Raw genomic sequence first — 21587 nt, forward strand, 5'->3', positions numbered from 1 at the left:
AAAAGTCCCAATGTGTTGTGTTAGCAGGTTTTTTTTTTTTTATCACTGCTGCTTTTTTTAATTGCATGTTATTAAAGGAGATTAATAAATCATTAATGCGTATGTGGGCATCAATTATCAATATATCATACCCCCTTCTTTATCCCTGTGTCTCCTCGGTGCATCGTTGCCATTTCAACAGGAAGTGGATGTGGCCCCCTTCAGGTTCTTCCAGTCAATTATTCAAAAGAAAGGGTGTAAATATTCAAAATGCTCACCATGTGCAGAGGAATACGCCTGTCGCTCTGACTAACAGAGGCTCAGCAGGGCTTTCAATTTTTCTGTGTGAAAACATCTGGGAGGTGAATGAGATTTTAGTCCTGTAAATGGATGTCGGCGTGGTGCTTCAACGTCTTTCCAATAATAACAATAATGATAACATTCACTGTGAGAAACGGAGGAGTCTTAATATTAAGATGAGAGTCATTAGGTGTCTTTATCACCTTCATGGTCAGACAGCAGCAGACAAAATTATTCAGTTATGAATTAATAATGGAATTTATAGCCTATCAGTGATCAGATATCCAGACACCAATCCAGCAACTGTAAAGGTTGTAAATGTGGTTTTATATTGAGATAATTTAATAGAAAAATCACTTTTGCTTCTTATCATAATCAATCATTTTGCTAGTGTAATACACATCCAGGTGTATTAAACAATGTTTTTTTATTTATTTTTTAAATCAACTTGCTTGAGTTGTTTAATTTATCACATTGAGTTTGAAAACCAACACTAAGAACGATAACATTCTCTGTGTGGACGCGTGCTCACTTCTTCAACACTGACAGGCAGTGTTTGGTCACATTGCCCTTGACTTCCTTATTGTTCTATTTTCGGGTTACAGTTTGGTTTCTCTTATTATTTGAAGTTGGTGGTCAGGCCAGCGTGAGGATGTGGCAGCGGACTCTGTGTTTCTGTCTTGTCCTGTCGGTGATAATCACTGGTAAGATGCTTTCTTTTCTCTTCAAGTGGGATCGTCCATTTGAAGCTGTAATGTCTGCTGCGATGGTTAACAGACCAAAAGCTAAACAGTAACTTATGTACTTAACTACCTAGTTTATGTAACAAACACTCTTATTTTAACCCAAACTACGACTGTGACCTTAACCTAACCAGGTAGACATAACATCTAAGAAATCCTATGTTGTGAGTTCATTTTCACAGAACACTGTATGCATGAAACAAATAGAAATTGTATGTTTCCTTAACACTATACCTTAACACTGAAGTTGAAAAGACACTATGCAAATAACAAGCTTTAAAGGCAGAGTAGGTGATTCTATTCAGAAACACTTTCTGTTGTATTACTCGAAATCCTCGTAATGTACCGATAGCCATCAATACATTAAACGCTCTGACATAAAACAAAATAAAAAAAATCTGTGGCCGTGGCAGGAATGTAAAAACCCCGTCCAATCAAAAAAGTTGGGCCGGAGAAAATAATTGGAACCAACTGATCCTGATGTGATCCTCCTCTACAGGGTCTCTTTCAGTCCCCTGGAACATGACGGTGTCACCGGTGGTCTTTGTCCCCAGGGGAGAAGACACCCTCCTCGGCTGCTCCTTCACTCATCCCAGAGAGCGCTACTCAGGGTTGATCACTGTTAAATGGCTCGCCAGAGAATCAAATGCTCTTCCATTCTTCAAGTGTTCAGTAAGAAATGACTCCGTGGAAAGACTCAGCGACTGCTCGGCACCTGGAATGAAACATTCTCTGCAGGGAGATCCTCGACGGGGGGAGCTGTCACTCCTCATCAGGAGGGTCCACCTGGGTGACAATGGGACGTACTTCTGCAGGGTGGAGCTGGACGGTATTTGGAATGATGTCCAAAAAGAGACGCAGCTTTATGTAACAGGTGAGGAAGAGTTGAGGAGATTCAGTTTTTTCCTCTGATAGCATCATTTAAAATGCTGAACTATTAGGGTTTAGATAAAAAGTCACTATCACACCCTCGCTATGTCGCTACAACGCTACCAATGCAGTTAGCTGCTAAGATGACCTTAACACTTAGCTGTAAAGTTTATGGAATTATGGAATCTAGCTTTAACAGCCTCACACCAGAAGCCAGATGGAGTCAAATCCAGATCCAAAATACCGATCTTGAGACTTCAAACGTGTTGTCCACAAACCAATGGGTGACGTTATGATGACTGTCCACTTATATAGAGTCTGCGATGGAAACGCATTCTTTTCCTTTTTAGTGAGACATGAAACAAGACATGAACCAGATTTACTCGGCTGGTTCACATCCCAATATCCTCATTTCACAGTTAAACCCCAGATCGTGAGCCTTTCCGTGGTTGAGGCGAGCTCCAGCTCAGATGGCGCCCCCCGGAGGCTGCAGTGCGAGGTGGAGGGCCACCCGCTGCCCACCGTCACCTGGCTGTCAGCCTCCAGGAGCCTGTCAGGAGACCAGGCCCAGACTACCTTGGCCACGCCGGACCGGCTGGTCAGCTCGGTGCCGTACCTGGAGGTTGAGGTGTTCACCTGCAGGGCGGAGAGCAGGCTGGGTGGAGCAGAGCGCCGGTATCCAGCCAGTAATACTCTGATGATAACTCTGACTGTGTGTGGCCTCGTCGTGCTGCTGCTGCTCGTCACAGGATTCATCTTCTACATGAGAAACAGAGGTGAGTAACTAACCCGCTTTAAAACCAGCATTGTCTCAACAATAACCCTGTTTGCATAACTGCCTCTTTATAAGTAGTATTTATTCACTTATTTTTCTCTTTCTGCGTTCCTTCATGCCGCCTTTTTATGGGTGGTGGGGGGTATGTATGTTCTTGTTTATGTTTTCTTGCCTGTATCATGTTGTTGTTTCATGATGTTTATGTTTGATCACAAAAAACAGAGAGACTGGGAGGCAACTGCTGCCTGAATCAATTTTGAGAAAATTAGCTCAGCTCACATTGTTTGGACGTGTTATTATCAAAGGGAAATAATATAATACATAAGGAATAATGGGAATGGAGTTTATTGGAGAAGGTACTTTGACTACAGTTGTGCTCTCCACTTAACTCATTCATTTGATAACATTAACGGAAATTCATTTAACAGAAATAACAATTGCATGCAAGCATAAATAGATTCTCTGAATTATTCATTGGATCAATTTCTGTACAACTACTTTACAAAATGTACCCACATTTCTTTCTCATGCTATAGCCAAATAAAAGTATTAAAATCAGAATACAGGAAATTGCATCTACTTTGTTTGATTTTCTGCGGGAGGACCACCAGTTACCATGGTAACTGACCTAAAGTTTCATTTAACTCTCTTTCTGCAATGGAAAACCCAGGGTTAACAAATCAGAGTTTTAGGAAAACCTGCTTTCTGGAATACACCCCTGTTGTATCTCAGCTTGTTCCTCTTTTACAACCTAAATACTTTAAAAAAGAGGAATGGGGGGGTCTTGTGTTTCCTCTTTTTCTCCCTTTCTGGTGAGTAAAATGTACCATTATAAAAGTCCCGTTATGAATGAAAAACAAAGACTGCATATGAAACTGTACTTTCCTCTCCAACCTTATACAAACTGTAACTTGGAGTTAGTTCTGAAATGACTAGATGTCATGTATTCTTTTCATCCTCCCCAGCTCGAGCCGACGTCTCTCCTGTTCATAGAACCGCTGATGTCGGTACGTGATATTACCTGCTGCTTTTACATTTTTCAGACATTTAGTAGAAGAGCTTTTACAATGGGACTCGCTCCTGTCACTGTGGGCATAGTAACCAATAAATCAACAACCAAACAGCCGACAACCCAACAGTAAACATTTGCTCTTATGTCATGTTGTTTGTAGCTCAAGTGGAGAATCATCAACTGCAAAGTTTTGACTGTCCTGCTGAGGGCGACGTTGAGCCTCAACAGGTTTACTCTGTCATCAGCACCGCCAGTCTGACCCGCTCCACTTCCTGTGAGTCCACATTTATTATAACGACTCCTGAACCAGTGGAGCATGAAAATCAGTGCACAAAAACTTTTTTCATTGTGTCCATTAATTATTTCCTTTCTCCTTTATGAACTTCTGGTTGGGCCTGTATTTAAAGCTATTTTAACAAAAAAAAAAAAACTTTGCAGCTGGAAATTCATTTAATTTATCCATTAAAAGGCGCAGAAAGACAACCACGTAAAGAACTGGGCTCCATTTAGGTGTTGAGATGAGGTCACATTGATATTTCACAATGTCTTATTTCAGTTCAGGGCCAACAGTGATTGGCTACATAGGGTCAGAAACGGCAGAAACCTCAGGGTCTGAAAAGTGAGACCAAAGCTGAAGTGCCTCAAACTTGCATTATTTTGAATGGCCATCAGGGGGCGACTACTCTCAGATTGCATGGAAGTTTCTAGTTTCGGGTCTTCAGGTCAGGTCAATCCAGCATGATGTTCATTGAGTAATGTATGGTCCATTTTACTGTATTATTTAGGGCAGGGCTACCATAGGAATGACAGTTCGCTACAACAGTGTTAAATGTAACATTTTTGGTGACCTAAATACATTTTAGTCAGTGTTTGTGTGTCATGCACAGAAACTGCCTTGTCTTGTGCAAAGCGTCTGTTCTAATAAGAGATTGTGTTTCTCTTTCCAGCTCAACGTGCTGCTTTGGAAAGCTCTCATCAACAACAGGAGGAGGCAGGTCAGTTTCAAGCGGCACACACAGCAGAACAGGTCATAATGTCATAACGTTCACAATTTGGTTTTGACAGATAAAACTTTTCATATCAACCAACTTCGTTATTTCAGGCGTCCTCTACTCTGCCTTGCATCTCAGCAGTCAGTGAGGTAAGAACAACATCTTTTTTTAATATTGCACACATTTATAAAAATGTATATAAAGTTCAAAGATGACAGTCACCTGATTCACTCGAGGCTTAAAAAACTAGTCAGCATTTCAATCTGAAGTTTGTGTTTCTCAGGTGAACTTATACAACCTGCTTCAAGCACAGCGCTTCAGAAAACCCCAAAAGCCTCTGTGGTTTGGTGAGAGCGGCCACCATGTGGTGCAGCTGAGGCTTTCACTGCGGCTCGCTCACCTACACATGCTCTGAAACTCTGGTGGAGAGGAAGTATTCAAAAATACTCCAAGTAAAAATCTAGCATGCAAGTTTCTTTCTAAAGATAAAGTATGTAAATGTAGTTAAAGTAGTTTTGCTGGTGCAGTAAAAGGTTCCACTATTATATGTGATGTTTCTGGATTAATAGTTCTTCTGCATTAATGTGTATGTTGCATGTTTTTAACTAGTTGAATCTACAGGCAGTGCATCATATTCTATAAGATAATTTTATGTCCAGTGAGAACCATGCATCTTTAAAAAGAAAATGAACTGTGTTCAGCTGACGATGTATTTCCCAGCTGATCCAAGAGGCAATGAGTTTATTTAGCTGAAGAAGTAGGAGAATCCTTTCAACATAGGAACACATCATACTTCAGTTTATTAATGATTTAATGATTTTCACTGGACAGGAAGGGGTTAAAAACTGTCTTGGGGAAAAGCACTCAAACTTATCCATTAATCCGCAAATCCAAAAGTACTTTGGATTTGTGTGTTTTTGACTAAATGTACCTTCAAGTAAAACATGGTTGATTTTGAACAACCCTGCTCAGTTTAACCTGATAGCTCCTCTTCAGAGTTTAGTTCAGAAACTGCTGCAGGTTTCAGCTTCACTTCCTGCTGCTGAATGTGTGAAGAGTGTGTGTGTGTGTGTGTGTGTGTGTGTGTGTGTGTGTGTGTGTGTGTGTGTGTGTGTGTGTGTGTGTGTGTGTGTGTGTGTGTGTGTGTGTGTGTGTGTGTGTGTAACCACCTGTGGACACAGGATGTTGCTAAAAGCACCCGTTTGTACGTCTCCATGGTGACAAATTAAAGTTGCTAAAACAAATACTTGCTTTGGCTATTTACGACTTTGCTTCAGCTTTTAAATGACTCAGCCCGAAAGCTCTCTTCCCATTTCTTCAATTCAGCATGATGTTCATTTAGCCAATTATGGTCCATTAAGAGTCAAATACACCATAACTCATATGCTTTAGGGCGGGGCTACCATGTGATTGACAGGTCGACACCACAGCGCTGTCCATTCTGGATGGTGATGGACAAAATAAAAACATGTCTTGGGCTTCAAACTTGACTTGGTTAGTGATTAGTGACTACATCTCCCAGGAGGCCTTACTGCCTTCAAATGGAACTTCTGAGGTCCAACGGTTGGTTATGCTGCAGTTTCCCACTTTGCCTCTTTGAGCTGCAATCTAAATTATTGATGAGAGCTCTGAGAGCAAAATATTCAAACATTCAGGAGGCTCATCCAGCTGCTCAGCACTGTGACTCATTGTATATTGTTTATTTATTATGGTTGGATTTAAGTTTGAGGGAAACATAGACGTAAATGCCTACTACTAACTGGACCCTCTTCATAATTAAAAAGTTTTATCCTCTTAACCTCCTTTAAATGTGATGATCTCCATGACAACTGAACATCTCCATCCTCTGGTGGAGCCCATAAGATAATGGTGGATGAAACACACCCAGAATTTGTTTGTCAAGCTCTGTGCTGGAACAATCTCATCTGTGTTCGGTGTGTGTGTGTTCGGTGTGTGCGTTCGGTGTCTGTTCAGTGTGTGTAGAGAGAAACGTCCTGACAGCAGCTCTCTGTTTCAGAACAATCGTATGTTTGGACTGAAGCTCTGGAAGCTTTCCGACTCAGCACTGCTGCTGCTGTTGCTGCTGCAGTGTTTGTGACAGAGACCACACCTCCACAGACATGTCAACGCTCACACACTCCACCATGACGAAACCAGGATGTTCGCTTCAAAATAAAGGCACAAACACTCTGTTCCCCAGGCAACAGCACATCAAAGATAAGATTCATGTCTGAATCCATCGTGTGAAATGACAGATTAATGTTAAAGTTTATTAACCTCCAATTGCTCACAGATTATTCAGCATATTTATGTACTTTTTTTTGGATACACGTTTAGTTTTCACGACATTGGCTTCACCACCTCATAGTTTATGGTCCTGCAGACCATTAATAATTATAATACTTTTCTCTTTAAATATGCTTTTACATATATTATAAAAACATTCATGCATATTATTTTATTTTATTTGTTTCTTATATTATACTAGCAATAATACTGGTATTATTAATAATAATAATAATAATAATAATAATAATAATAATAATAATAATAATAATAATAGTTTTTCTTCTTTTTTACTATTATTTTAAATTATAATATTTGTACAACCAACTACTTTCACTTTCAATATATTTTTATTATACACATATCTACATATTTAAAACAAAATATTGAATATTTTTTTTATAAAATCGATAAAACATATCCATGATATTTTGGGCATTTAAAGAGGCCCAAAGGTCTCCATGACTACAAACAGTATACAGTATATTTTCAGAAGCATTCCAACAAGCTTATTTTCTTCAATAGGTTTTCTTTCTCTTTCTCTCAATCAATTTATTCCTGATGACAGTTCACCGGCTGAGATCAGTAAAGTTATCGGTCAATATAGGTGTTATTTTGAAGGAGTGAATCTGAAGCTGATTAATGAAAAGTTTGATGTTCATGACTTGAAAGTGCTAAATTAATCTGAAAACTAAACATCAGTGTATCAAATCATGAAAGGCTGAAGGGGCTTTTCAAATGTAAGTAAGCACATGTAGTGCTCAAAGACTTCCATTTTGTCTAACTGTCAAAGCATCTTTAGCTGACACGAGGCAACAAATTCACTTTCAAATAATTCTGCATTATTGAAAAAAATGTAGTCACCTGAAAATGATAGTTACAATAAATTCAGTGACATGAATGCAGCATTGTCCTGCCTATTGGGGAAAAAAACAACCAAACAGTTGCAGTATTTTAAAAATGCAACAATAATCTTGCAGCTGATTGAATAAAAACATAGTTTCCTCAGTTAAACCTGATGCTTTTCAACCATGCAGATCATTTCTGTGTGACCTTAAAGATTTTTACATTCTGCTACATTAGTAGCCTACAAGTGAAGTGAAAATAAACTTGTTTGTGGGGGTTTCACTTTTTGCATTTATTTATGTATACACTTATATATTAACGGTTATAGTTTGGAAATGAAAATATTTACATTTTTGAGGGAACGCTATTGTAACTAAGTGGTAATTTAGTTATTGTACATGTCGCTAAATCGCTAAAAATCAGATAAACTGAAAATGTCACACTCCAGCCCACCAATGTCTTTTATTCTGAAATCCTTCCCCGGAAGTCGCCATGTTTATCCGGTTTGCCTTGACACGGGTGTAACGTAACTGATCACGGTCGTTACCAGTCGACGGCGACTCTCTGCTGCAGTTTAACTCCTGTAAAGATCCCTATTCTCCCGTGTTGTTTACCGGCGCTGTTTACCGTCAACATGTCGCACACCGTCATCACAACAACGACGACAACGACCAGGACGTCCGGTGACGGTGTCCTGAACATGGGCTACACGCGGACCATCCCGGGACTGATGAAGATAGGACAAATGGTGAGAAACGTTAGAGGTGAACACGGAGTTTAGCCGGAATGCCGGAGTGGAACACGGAGTTTGTTCACAGCGGGGCGTGTTAGCTAACATTGAATGTATGTATGATGTGAGTGTGTGTGTGTATGTGTGTGTGTGTGTGTGTGTGTATGTATGTATGTATGTATGTATGTATGTATGTATGTATGTATGTATATAATATGTATTATTTATATTATATATATTATCTCTCTATATATGTATTATTTATATTATATATTATATTATCTATATATTATATAATATATATGTATATATTATAATATTTATATATACGTATGTTCACCTATTTAACAATTTACTGAAAAAAATTACAATATCGTATTTTTATATCAAAATCCTATATTTTCTTCTTCCTGGCAAATAAACGCATGACTGATAATCGTAATCACCATACGGAAGATAAGATACTCTGGAAATGATTACTTAAAATAATGTACAGTCACAAGCGCCACTTCACAACAACACTTTGGCTGGTTTGGTTGAAAGTCCTATGTTGTTATACCCATCCACACCGTCCAAGTTTAAATCCGTGACCCATGGAAACCTTGCACACTGAGTCCGATGTGTTTTTCAGATATATATATATTTGTTGCGAAAATGCACAATATGGAAAAATACAGAGTCATCCAGCAGTAGAAGGAAGATTTCTTGGACCTCTCACTTTTTGAAATAAGAAAAAGGAAATATTGGGTCCATCCAATCCTTGGAGTTGGTGTCAAGAACAAGGACAGTGTCCGATTGGTACATCAGAAAGAAGACCACCAAAAAAAAAAAAAACACGACTCGTGTCCAAAGGCCTTAAAGGACCATACCATGCATTTGAACACATCTTGACAAACATTTTCAGGTACATTCTGTAACGTTTATTGAATATGGACAAAACGTAAACAAAAAAACTCAAACTCAAAAATCCGGCATCTTTGGTAAACATGGTAGAGGTTTATGTAAGCTAGGTGGCCCATGATGTCTATGGACAATGACATGTAGTAACACTGATGGTCCTTTTAAGGAGTCCCTCTCAATATGTAATACTGCATCACTAGCATAGTTTGACTATTTCAAAGGTGCCATGAGACTGTGCTGATGAATCATCTGCTGAGCTCCTAATGCATATTCAAGTCTATGTCGTATGCGCAACAGATACAGTGAAGTAGTCGCCGTAGTTCTCAGGCTCTCTGCTGCAAATAAAACAGCTGAACTCATTGATTGTGGTGCAGACTTATAGGAAAAGAAGCTGAATGTGTCCATGAGTCATGACATTAAACAGCAACACGGTGGCTGCTAGCGCTCCTGTACCGGTGAAGTAAGCTGGTGATAAATGAACCTGTTGTTACAGCTTGTTCACACTTCAACCACAGCATCCTGCATGAAGATGCTAATCCAGTCAGTTAACTGTTGGTTAATGTGCAGCAGCTATCGGTCACAACCAAATCCAAATTGGCAGTTAAAACAGAGGAATAAAATATATATAATTATGAAATATATTAATGAAGTTTCTATTTCTATTTCTAATTTCGCAAATCTCAGTGATGAATGAAAAATGCTGCCAGTTGCAGTTGTTGTTGTACACTAAACAACAAAGTAAGTACGTTTTTTGTATGAATAAATATATATATAAATATTTTTTGTGATTTTTTTTTCATCAAATCATGATCATTATTTTAATTTTCCAGATTGCGTTATTCGCACAAGTTTATTCACAGATCATTTGTGTGTATTTGCTTCTCTCGCATTGACATATTGGAGAGGAGGCGGGGCTTACCTCCATGATTGCCCCCTTCCTCACTCATGACGTGTGTATTCATGGATGCACTGACTTTGTGTGCAATAGTGTTGCGTGAAAAATGTGCATCACGTTTGGTAAGAACGTACCTTTACAATCAAATACTAATTTTTATTTTCTTATATCTAGTATCAGTGGCGATATTTTAAGAATTAATTTTTTGAAGTGGTGAATCGATCCCCCCTGAAGCGCAATGCATGATGGTAGCCAGTTAATGACCATAGCCATTACACCAAGATTTTCTGCAGTGTTTGATTTCAGGTGAGGCGAGGCGCCTGTGTTGGAAATCCTGAATTTCATTCAGCCACTCGACAGGAAGTGAGTGAGTAAATGATTTCAGACACGGCCCTCCTGACCAGTCAGCTGAGAGTAGAAGCTCTCTAGTATTATGACGATGTAGAATCAGCTGACTGCTCCTTTAAACCGGAGCTTTACTTTCTTATAATAATGGTTTGTGTGATTGATTTGTGTCCTCCCAGCTGGCCCTGCTCGTCGCCTTCCTGTGCGTCCACTGTTCCCATGGTTGGCCCAGCTGGGCTGCGTTCCAGTACTTTCAGGTGGTGGTGCTGTGGTTCCTCGTCGCCTTACTCATCTTCTTCCTCATGCACCTGTTCAGGCTGCAGGCAAAGATGCCCTGCATCAACTGGCCGCTGACGGTAAGCAGGAACAACACTACACCAGCTGTGTGTAAAATATTAAGGCAGCAGAGATGAAACTGGCTTATCTGCATTTTGGTCTCCCTCAACATATAACATGACTGCCTGTTTGATCCTCAGTGTTACATAACAGGATGCTTTACCCAACACATCTCTTTGCGGTTAATAAAAAGAAGGAAGCTCCTATAGTGAATAGAAAGTAAACATGAGTTTATGGTCTAAATCTGTAGTTTCAAGTCTTTTTCGTCCAGTTAGAGTTAAATAGACCCTAAAGTAGGGTAGGCTTTAGGGCGGGGCTACCTTGTGATTGACAGGTCGCTACCACGCTACCAATGCAGTTAGCTACTAAGATGAATTTTAACACTTGGCTGTAAAGTTGACTTTGAATTATGAAGCTAACTTTGTTAACAGCTTCACATCAGGATCCAGAAGGATCCAGTAAGGGTGCTGCTCTGCTGCTTGTGTTCATCAGATCCACCCGTCGCTCCTCCACAGACCAAATATGGTCACGAAATGCCGAAGTGCAGGCTTCGAAACTATAGTCCACAAAACAACGGGTGACATTCCGATGACTATGTCAACTTCTTCTACACAGTCTATGGTCCCTAAACATGATAAGTCCTTTCAAGCTCAGGGGATCTACATCCGGGTCCGCTTGCACATGGATCCACGTTGGAGCCTGTGGAGAACTTGACAGTTAGTGTGTGTTCTGCTGTAGCAAGTTTCCGTATCACCAAATAAAATGACAGGATGAATGTGGCTTATTGCTCTGCAGGTTGACTGAAGCTCCTCTCTGAGATGTCACACTCTTTTTCATTTTGGATATTTATTTCCTGGGGCTAATTATCCAACAGGGATAATTATCTCTCTCACAGCTACCGTTTGTATTTCAGGCTCCAGGGAAATGTGAAACCAGATGCTTTGTGTTTGTTGTTGGAGGGTCGGACTGACATGTTGTCATCCCTCATATAAAGTAGACTTTAACATGTGGCGATGTCTTTTTCTTTTATTTTTTCTTCTTGAATTAATCCCTCATCCGTCACTCTGCTGTTTCAGGAGTTCTTTCATTACTCCCTCGGGACCGTCCTCATCTTCATTGCCTCCATCGTTGCTGCTGTGAAGAGCAGTGGAGTTTCAGCCCTGGTGGCCGGATCGGTACGTAACCACATAGACCCTGGGATACCTGGGTAAACACCATTACAACAACATCTCGTTCTTACTTTTCTTACTGACAATGACAAAACATTTTTAGAACATCTATAAAAATATGAAATGACTCACCGATGCTGCCTTTCCTGTTTAATTGCCTATAAAACACAGGTAGATATTCAGTATTTATGTCCAGATTACCTTATTTGAAGTATAGATGGAGCAGCTACAATGTTAGCATAGCCTAGCACCCATCAATCATCCCAATTCTCTGATAACATTTTGGTTTGATGTTTGCGATTGCTGAAACCTGAGACCTCTGTCTGAACGCCCTCCACACAGCAACAACCATTAAAATCCCACTGGGAGTTGCTCCATCCTTCCTGCTTGTGTCCGTCTATACTCCCTCTGATTACGCAGGAAGTCACATTGACTTTGTCGCTGAAAACATTGTTTGTGTGATTAATCAGTTTCCAGCTCACAGATGTGAAAATAGTTTTTTTGTTTTATTAAACTGAAACAAGACTTGTGCAGACAGAAATGCAGCATTTACGTGTAGTTAGTTAAAAATAAAACAGTCACAGAAAATGTCTTTTTGAAGTAAATTAACACAATTATGTGTTTTTCTGCAGGTGTTTGGGTTTATAGCGACGTTCTTGATGGCCGTTAGTTTGTGGACGTCTTACAGTGTGACCTGTGGCTCTCATCAGACTGGTACGTCTATTTGTATCACTCCATAGATTTTAGGTGTGTTGTCTTCTCTGTTGAGTTAAACCGCAATCACGTCATGTCCAGCGTTGGTAAACAGGAGACTGTTGGTTTCCGTTAGGAATGCCGTCAACAGCTCTAACAATCCGTGGAACAGTGAAAGGGAGATTTCTCTCAACACTGAACTTACTGTGTGCCTCGTGAAAGGACTTGATAATCAGATATGTGGGCCAGATTCACATGATGGAGATTATTTTTACTGCAGTGAATCAAAGGAAACATTTCTGTCTCCTTCTCTTTTGAATCTTCCCTTCATTACTTTTCTCTGTGATGTTTTTCCTTCCTCCATTCCTCCTCATCTCCTGTACCCTTCCTTCCTTCCTTCCTTCCTTCCTATCTATCTGCCATACTACCCTTTATCCTTTCTTCCTTCCTCTCTTCCTTCCTTCCTATCATTCCCTCCTCCCTTTCTTTCCTCATTTCACTCTTCCTTCCTTCCTTCCTTTCTTCCATCCTTCCCTCCTCCCTTTCTTTCATCGATCCATCCTTACTCCCTTCCTTGCATCCTTTGCTGTATTCTTCTTTCCCTCCCTCCCTGCCTCCCTGCAGGTGCAGCAGTGTAAGAAACATTCGTCATGAAGGAGCCAGATTGCTGTGATGGCAGTTTGTCCTGGTCAATTTTTTGCCTAGCAACTACCTGGATGATTAACCTGATTGGATTATAATTCATATTCCAGAGGTAATGGAGTATAAATGAGTATGGAAAATCCCTGATCAGTAGTTAGTTTTACTCAGATACTCAGAACACATTTATTTTCCCTCAGACTTCTGAAGTCACATTTTAAAGGTGCTCAGTCTCATTTTAACCATCAATGTCTCAGTCGAATCAGTATCAACAAATGACACGCAGTGACAACAATCCTCACCTGTCATTATTGTCACAACTTAATTTCCCATCATCCCTGCTGCTTCCCGCCCTGACTTCCCCTCCCCGAAAATGTACACATGTTGTTTTTTAATTTTCCCTCCTTCCGCAATCTGCATCAAATGTTTAGAGAAGCTTTTTAGAAAAGCTGAAGCTGCGTTAGATGTAAAAGAACAGCGCCCTCTTCCTGTTGTGTGCCATAAAACAATTCAGACGATTTCTCGCCAAAATCTCACAAGTCAGCGTGTAGCCACGAGTCGCCTGTTTGTTGCACCTCCACAGTGGTTTACGGTACCTAGCTTGATTTGCTTGATTCACGATCAAATATCTCATCCATTCCAACTTTTTTTATTCTACTTTTAAAAATCTCAGTAAAAGAAGTCTGGACCACAGATGCATAAAACTGACTTTTCTTAAATGCCCAGCAAAAAAACAATAATGCACAGTATAGCCCTGGGAGCCTACTATGTTATTTTTTGTTAGCACACTAAAAGATTGTATAATTATTCTGGTGTGCTAACAAAAATATTTTACAGAAAATAACATGCATGCTAATGACTTTGTTAGCATGCTAAAACACAACTCAGGGGCTAATGTGTGCTTACAAAACAATAGCATGCTAAACGATTCTGTGAATTGAAACAAAAGTAAACATTAGCATGCTAACAATGCAAAGAAACACAAAAACCAAGGAAAAGTGCTGCATCTCTCTGTAATGAAAAGATACAGCTGGTGATAATCTGTATTTTTGTTATCGTCAACAAATCCCACATGCAAAACCAAACCAATAATGAATTGATCTACGAACAGTTGTATCCCAAAATGCTCACTAGAGCACCAAATGTGGATTCATCCGCCGCTGAGTGAACAGCTGCTATATTTTTGAAGATTTACGTCTTCAGTAGGAACCAATGGGCTAGGAGGTGAGACAGGAAGTCGGATTATTGAAGTTTCGGATTTGCACGTTGACGATAAGAAAATTATGGAATAATGTCAACAATATCTTTCAAACAGTAATCTCACTGCTGTGTAACAAAAAGGAAAGTGTACCAATCATTTGAAATATTAATGGTAATATTACCATCAAGTGACCTGAATCTTCCTCTAGCTGGGTGTGGCAGTAACGCACATGATGCATCACATTGACTGGCCACAGTCAGACACACTGTCTGCTGTGGAAATCAGTTTGCTGTTTTCAGTTCAGCATCAAAGGGCAAAGTGTATTACAGTTTCACAACAACATGCTGTCCAGTTTTCCTCCCAGATGGATATTCACTATCCTTGGTGCTCTTAAAAATACAAACCTTTCAATGTTGAATTTAAATTAAATCTGAATTTTCAGAAAGCACATCAGTAACAGTTTTAAATGATGCCAAAAAAGAGAGAAGTGTCCACATTAGTTGTGATTTTTACGGAGCATGTTAGGGTCATATGGTGGAGAAAATTACTGGAAATCTGTTTGCACGGATTAATAAATTAAACACACATATTAATGAAAAATATGATGAGCAGATGAATAAAGTTTAGAATAAAATATCAATAAAGAAAACATACACGTGGATTTTGAATAGATCAGTTTGTACATATGGATTATGAAATGTTATATTAGAGCCATTTATGCATGGATTATAAAACATGCAGATTAATAAAATGTACACAGATGAATCAAACATACACACGATACATTATTAATGAAATGTATGTTTTGATTAATGTAACATACACAGACAAATTAATGCACAGACAGATTAATAAAAGTCAAACAGATTAATAAAACAATGTGTAGATTTACTAAATATGCCTACAGATAACAAATGGAATAATAAACCTTAACCTTAAACATTTTAAACATACTTGTGCATATGGATTCCAAAAAAGCAGTCATGGATGAATTAAAACGTATTTGTGGATCAATCAATTCAAATTGTATGTAGGAATACGGATAAAAAAACAAAACATAGATTAATATAATGCACAGATAAAATGGAATACTGGAACATGGATCTGGCATTCATCTTAAAGGGAATAAATATAATTATTTGGACAAAGCTTTAAAGTAATGCAGCATTTAATTCAGCTGAATGAAAGCACAATAATTATTAGCTTGCATCAGAAAAACTATAAATCTCCAGTGTGCTGCACAACGATAAGAAGTCACAATTTAAGCACAAAATATCCCAAGATGCCTCTCCTGGTCTGTGCTTTATTCTCTCATGTAGTACTATTCTCACCATTTGCCTGAACTATCAATGTGTGGGCGTTTATTAAATAATTAATTAATCTGTGGGCACAGATTTCCACATCCCCCAGCTCCGTAGATCTACGACCAACCAGAATATTTGTGGCATTAAAACAAAGTCTTCTGAATCGTACACAAATGATCAAAAGTAGTGGATTTAAATGCAGTTTGTCTTTTAGTTCTACAAACATCGGTGGACTGAACATTTTATAGTAAGCTAAGTAGCAAAGCCCACCGCTGCAGACTTAAACCATGTAACATTAGCTATAGCTAGCAAGCAAGCTACTTTATCTTGAGAAAATGGCCGTGCTAATACACAATCATTCCTCCATCACTAGGACTGGTTGTCATTTGAAGTGTTTAGAGACAAGTGCAGATATGACAGTGATACCAAAACAACACCATTTTGTATATGCATATGTACCAAACGTATCAAGAAATCACATTTCTCACTTGACCAAAAAAAAAAGTGTTTTCTAGATATTAGCTGCTGCGCAAGAACTTTGTCTGAAATTAAATGAAACGTTCTTGAATCCAAAAAAGTAGCTAGTCAACTAATGTTAGCTTTTGAGCTCCCAACAGTTAGTTTGAATACAGAGGTTAGCTCATTAGCAACAGAGATCAACCACTTCTGCCAATTCAATTTCTGTTGTCGCTTTAGGCAACAAAGCTAATGCTAGCATAATTTGGCCCCCATCGTTTAGTATATTGTTTGCAAACTTTTTTTATTCCTTTTCTCTGAACTATATTAACATTCTGTTTTTTTTGTAACTAGTTGATCTAATTATACGTTACTGTAAATGTAAAACACTTTGAAACACTGAAATATGTGCTCAAAAAATGTTTTGCAAATTTGAATTATTTGCTAGCATTAGCTAACAAGCTAGTTATTGCGTAACATCGCTGATAATGTGGTCTTACTAGCCATAATAACTTTTTCACTTAATTTTCTTTGAATGGAATTAATGTTCCCAGCTACTCAGTTTACCATGTATCCAGGTCAGCACATCAGCTGTGGACAAACAAGTCAGTGTCATTATATTTAAATGTTTACCAGAGTTTGTTATGCCATTGATGTTTACCAGTAAATTAATCCATGTAAAGTTGTGTTTTAACTCAACTAAGCACGTTATTTCTGCAGCTGGAGCACGTCTGCCTCTGAGTAATGTTTATAGAATTAAAAATCCTTGAAATTGGATCTGGGCACTAAAAAATAGAGAGCGTGGTCTGTGATTGAGTGGGAAACGTTACTGCCATTTCTTGTAACAAAGCTCTTAATGATGTTAAAACTAAACTCTGCTTTCAGTCAGGGATGTTCATCCTTAGATTACTGCCTTATCAGATGCCAAAAATCTTAGTGCAATGCTTTAGATTTTGCACTGAATGTGTTGCATTTCTGAAGCAGCTCCGAGTAAAGAATGAAGGATTTATGTCTAATCTGATTATAATCGAATGTTTCATTTTGACCGCGTGAAAGTTTAGGCTCACTGGTTATATTACAATGGATTCAAATACAGATTATTGTCTTACTTCTGGTGCACCCCTTAAAGCTCCTAAACACTGTGTGATGACAGCGGGCTCTTGTCTCATGATTGTCAGCTTTTACCTGAGACAGCCCAGAATCACACAGTGTATAGGAGTCTCAAACCCCTAGTTATAGTCACAACTATTCAAAAGCTGTTTTCTACAAAGTAAAATATTGCTGCTTTTTACTTTTCAGATATTGTTTTTCATCTTTCTTTAATGGTCCAATGTGTTCACATTTGCTGTGTGCTTGCTGCTTCACTGTACTGTATTTATTTTTTTGGTGTGGTTTGACATATGAAAGCTTTATTTCCTTATGCACTGATAAAACTTCTTGAACGCCCATACCATTTTAGCTGATAATAATTAAATGATCAAATCAGATGTAAACAACTATCAAGATCTGAAGCTTTTTTTTTAGTATCAGTGGACACAAAGAATTGAGGTATTTCAGATTTATTCAGTGTGCTTTGATTCTTTTGTATTTTTATTGTTAAACTTTTTATATACCGTGTTTTGCCATCAGTAGCTGCCCAGCATCCAGTTTTGGTATCAAATTTGGATATTTTTGATGGTGCATCATTGATTGTTTGAGCCTAAAGCTGGGTTTTATATTGCTGCCTTTTGTGTGGAACCAGAGTGAATCTTTCCATCAGTTTTGCCCCTTTAGGTTTTCAGACAAATATTTCAACTCTGCTGATGATCATGAGCTATAATTGTAAACATTACTCCCATCATCCACTTTTCTCCTTTTAGAAAGGTTTCTGACTTTGATCAAAAATTAATTTTGGTTTCAGACTAAAAGAACAGACTGTTTACATTATTTATTTTGGCATGCATGTATTTTCTGATGCTTGTTGATGGTATCTATTCTCACAAATGCAAAGTGACCTGACGTAAGGCTGTTTGTCCACTGGGAGATACAGTAGGCTGGTAAATGGTCTGTGAGTACCGATCCAGGACTGTCATGAGAGGCGTTGTGGTCTTGGATGGACATTTCACGGCAATTTGCTTAGCGACATTTTGGAGATCTATAAAAAACAAAAGGGTAATTTACCTTGACAGACATCAGTTTCCTCCATCAAAGTCAATACAAACCATGTAAATCCAAAGATGGTATTGTATTTCTTTCTTGATTCAATGTGCTTTGTATTGACTTCATTTGAAGAGTCCTTGCTTGGTTTCAGGCTTGGCTTTACGTCAATTTAATCTCTCAAAGTTGAGCTTCACAGGTCATTTTTTACCTTGGTAACCGAGATTGACCACAACATTTATCCTTGAGGTCCATTTAGTTGCTTTTCTGGACCTTTTGATTGTATCACTGTCCTTATTTTTCTTAGGTTTGTAAGGAACTTCTCATCCATTGCTTGATCATTAAGTTGCAAATGTCTTGCTTCATAAAAATCCATCTGTGAGAGATCATGTGATATGAGTAAAATTTAGAACCGCTACTAAATTGACCCTGAGGTGAGATTGTTTGATCAGATGTGTTTTCCAAGGTCAAGAATTAACTTCGAAGCTCAATTAGGTTAAGTGGGTGTAAAACGGCAACAAACTATGACTGAAAAGTCCGGATTCTGTGAGATGTCCATTCATAATAACACTACTAGCTAAAACAACACTAGTATGACCCTTAAAACAGGCAGAGCCCAGTGGACTCAGATGCCCTCATAGTTCAGATTATTTAGTTTGTTTTCTCCAAAGTGCCTTAATGTTCTGTTGATGACTAGATCGAGCCATTAACCTGCTGTTTGCAAGCTAATGTGTCGACTCGGTTTCTATGAGGAAATGAACTGAAGACAATGGAACCACATTTAAAATGGCGAGGTGTGTCTTAAGGTTTTTGCTGGTGTGGTGGAGGACTGAAGTGATTTTATTATGTTCGAAAAAAAAAGATGTCCACATTATTATTATTATTATTATTATAAGTCACATCACAAAGAGCTCACATGACTTGTGTTGTTTTTCTACATTTTTTTAAAAGTGTGTTTAAACTACAAGTTGTGATTTGTTGCATGTTGTAAATTAAAGACTCATTGCACCATTTTGTCTCATGCTAATTTCAGGTTGTTACTAAATGCAACCGATTCCTTTAATTTATTTGATTCTGTCATTAAACAACATGCACATAACACTTGTTTTTTCGAAAACTTGCTATGACTTTAAAAAAAATGGGAAAGGAAGATTGAATTAATTTATACCCTATATCTACGTTTAAAATGTTGTTTAAAGTCTACATACAGTTGTTCAACTGATCAACAATGCAAAATTCAAACTCTTTCCAGCTACTGTTCGAGACTAGAGGGCAGTTTTGCTGAAAACAGGTTTGAATATCTCGTATTTCTTTGAGTTCCAGTTTGTGACCTCGTACAGAAGTACTGTTATTCTCAGTCTAATGAGAAAATATGTTACGGCATGTACAGACACTCAACAGTTGCTGGAAACAAACACCTCAACTCTTCTTGTGTTTACATAGTGTTGACGTACAGAGCCAAGAGAGTCATTTTCATCTTGGTGGTGGTGCTACCCTCGACCAAGAGTTACCTCTACTAGAAGATTTCTGTTCAGGAAAATGTTTTCTCTTTAAATTATTAAATGGCCACTACATCAGCAGGAAGTAGATTGTTGGTATTGAGTTATTAATGAAGCTCATGTTCAAAATCTCTGTTTCTGGACAAATAAACAGTTTGAAGAATCTCTTTTGACTCTACTGAAGATGTGATGTAATTGGATGCTTTAAATAAACATGAGTAGACTTTGTTATAAATATATTTCTGTGACACACCCCTTCAGTGTGAGGACAAATGCTGCAGAGAGAAAGTGTGTAACTTTGGCTGAAGGAGGGGAGGGCATGATGGGAAGTATGAGTCATGGCTGCCTCCCGTCCCCCTTGAGGCCTCTTCATTTCCTGAACTCAGCAGCTGGTCTGCTTCTCCCACATTCACTTACATTAACGGTATGTTTTATTAAAATATTAACAGGGACGGGGCTTCAAAATAGTATTTTTTTTAAAGCCTGATCATATGTTTGTCAGCCATGTTAGCAGCTTTGCTCTTTGGTTGATAATTGGAGGTTGGGGGGGAAGACAATAAACATGTTTTTTTATCATATAAACTATTAATATCGTAAATAAACCATTTGGTGCTGAATGTTGTCTGGTGTAGTCACGGGTAAAGTCATCGGGATAGACATGAAGTTTGTCAAAACTAAGATGGATGATGACAAACCCATTTAGCTGCAATGAAAATGATTTAAGTTGAGTTGAGTTGAGTGAAAACTTTATGTTGTTAGATAAAACACATGTTGACATAATTTGCAGTTGAGAAAGGGTAATATATCATCATCTTTCTTATGCATATTTTCCAATTCCAAGCTGTATAAACTTGAATGCTTATTGAACTTAAACTTATCAGGTGATGTGTATTTGTGTAATGAGAGAGGGTGTTGCCTAAGGAGATCAACACCCTATATAAGGTCTGCCTAATTATTAGGCAGCGTCTTTTTCTCCAAATGGGCCAAAAAAGAGATTTAATTGACTCTGAAAAGTTTCATTTTTTTAAAGAAGTTTTATTGCAAATATTCAACACACCAGGTGACATGGGACACAGCATGGCAGCACAGCAAATACTGAAAAGCTTTCATCTGTTGGATTTACTCCTGCTGAACCAAATCAAACCATCAGTTTTCAAGGCAGTCCATTTCTGCCATGTCAAGGGGGGTTAGCAAGGATAAAAATGTAAAAATACTCAAGTATTTCAAAACTATGTAAGATAAGGTATACATTTTTAGAGTCAAAATGATAAGATAAGAAATAAGAAAATACTTTTTATGTTTTTTTCTTTTTAATCAGCTATTAGATAGGCTACTAATCAACTTTATTAGTCAAAATACTGCAATATTATGTCATGACTGGGAGATTAAATACATTTTTGAATTAACAATGCAGTATATAATGATTTTTCATACCAAACTCCAGCTGATACTGATACTGGTGTTTCTGGTCTTAGTGGTGT

The 21587-nt window shown here is 38.3% G+C and overlaps 2 protein-coding genes across 3 annotated transcripts; both read left to right on the forward strand.

Annotated features, from left to right (window-relative positions):
- Positions 1-883: 883 nt before the first annotated feature.
- LOC311024359 (sialic acid-binding Ig-like lectin 15) lies at positions 884-7064 on the forward strand. 2 transcript variants are annotated; one of them, XM_084026729.1, is made up of 8 exons: positions 884-983; positions 1522-1896; positions 2312-2668; positions 3633-3674; positions 3840-3953; positions 4627-4674; positions 4782-4820; positions 6689-7064. In XM_084026729.1, exons 1-7 carry the CDS (start codon positions 932-934, stop codon positions 4817-4819), a joined length of 1026 nt encoding a protein of 341 aa, XP_083882855.1. In that variant the 5' UTR covers positions 884-931; the 3' UTR covers position 4820; positions 6689-7064. The 2 variants fall into 2 exon arrangements, with proteins under 2 accessions (XP_083882855.1, XP_083882856.1); XM_084026730.1 differs by having other exon boundaries at positions 3846-3953.
- A 1259-nt stretch (positions 7065-8323) lies between these two features.
- Positions 8324-19620, forward strand: cmtm7 (CKLF-like MARVEL transmembrane domain containing 7). The gene is made up of 5 exons (XM_084027920.1): positions 8324-8551; positions 10853-11029; positions 12086-12184; positions 12811-12892; positions 13496-19620. Exons 1-5 carry the CDS (start codon positions 8438-8440, stop codon positions 13507-13509), a joined length of 486 nt encoding a protein of 161 aa, XP_083884046.1. The 5' UTR covers positions 8324-8437; the 3' UTR covers positions 13510-19620.
- The last annotated feature ends 1967 nt before the right edge of the window (positions 19621-21587 follow it).

The sequence above is a fragment of the Eutrigla gurnardus genome, assembly GCF_963514095.1.
Source record: "Eutrigla gurnardus genome assembly, chromosome: 14".
NCBI classification, from domain to species: Eukaryota; Metazoa; Chordata; class Actinopteri; order Perciformes; family Triglidae; genus Eutrigla; species Eutrigla gurnardus.

Bases quoted from the DNA above. Each gene is read 5' to 3' on its own strand.
- cmtm7 (XM_084027920.1), top strand. From the start codon at position 8,438: ATGTCGCACACCGTCATCACAACAACGACGACAACGACCAGGACGTCC. The intron at 8,552-10,852 runs GTGAGAAACGTT...GTGTCCTCCCAG, and splicing joins TGATGAAGATAGGACAAATG to CTGGCCCTGCTCGTCGCCTT. The intron at 12,185-12,810 runs GTACGTAACCAC...GTTTTTCTGCAG, and splicing joins CAGCCCTGGTGGCCGGATCG to GTGTTTGGGTTTATAGCGAC.
- LOC311024359 (XM_084026729.1), top strand. From the start codon at position 932: ATGTGGCAGCGGACTCTGTGTTTCTGTCTTGTCCTGTCGGTGATAATC. The intron at 984-1,521 runs GTAAGATGCTTT...CCTCCTCTACAG, and splicing joins CCTGTCGGTGATAATCACTG to GGTCTCTTTCAGTCCCCTGG. The intron at 1,897-2,311 runs GTGAGGAAGAGT...CTCATTTCACAG, and splicing joins GACGCAGCTTTATGTAACAG to TTAAACCCCAGATCGTGAGC.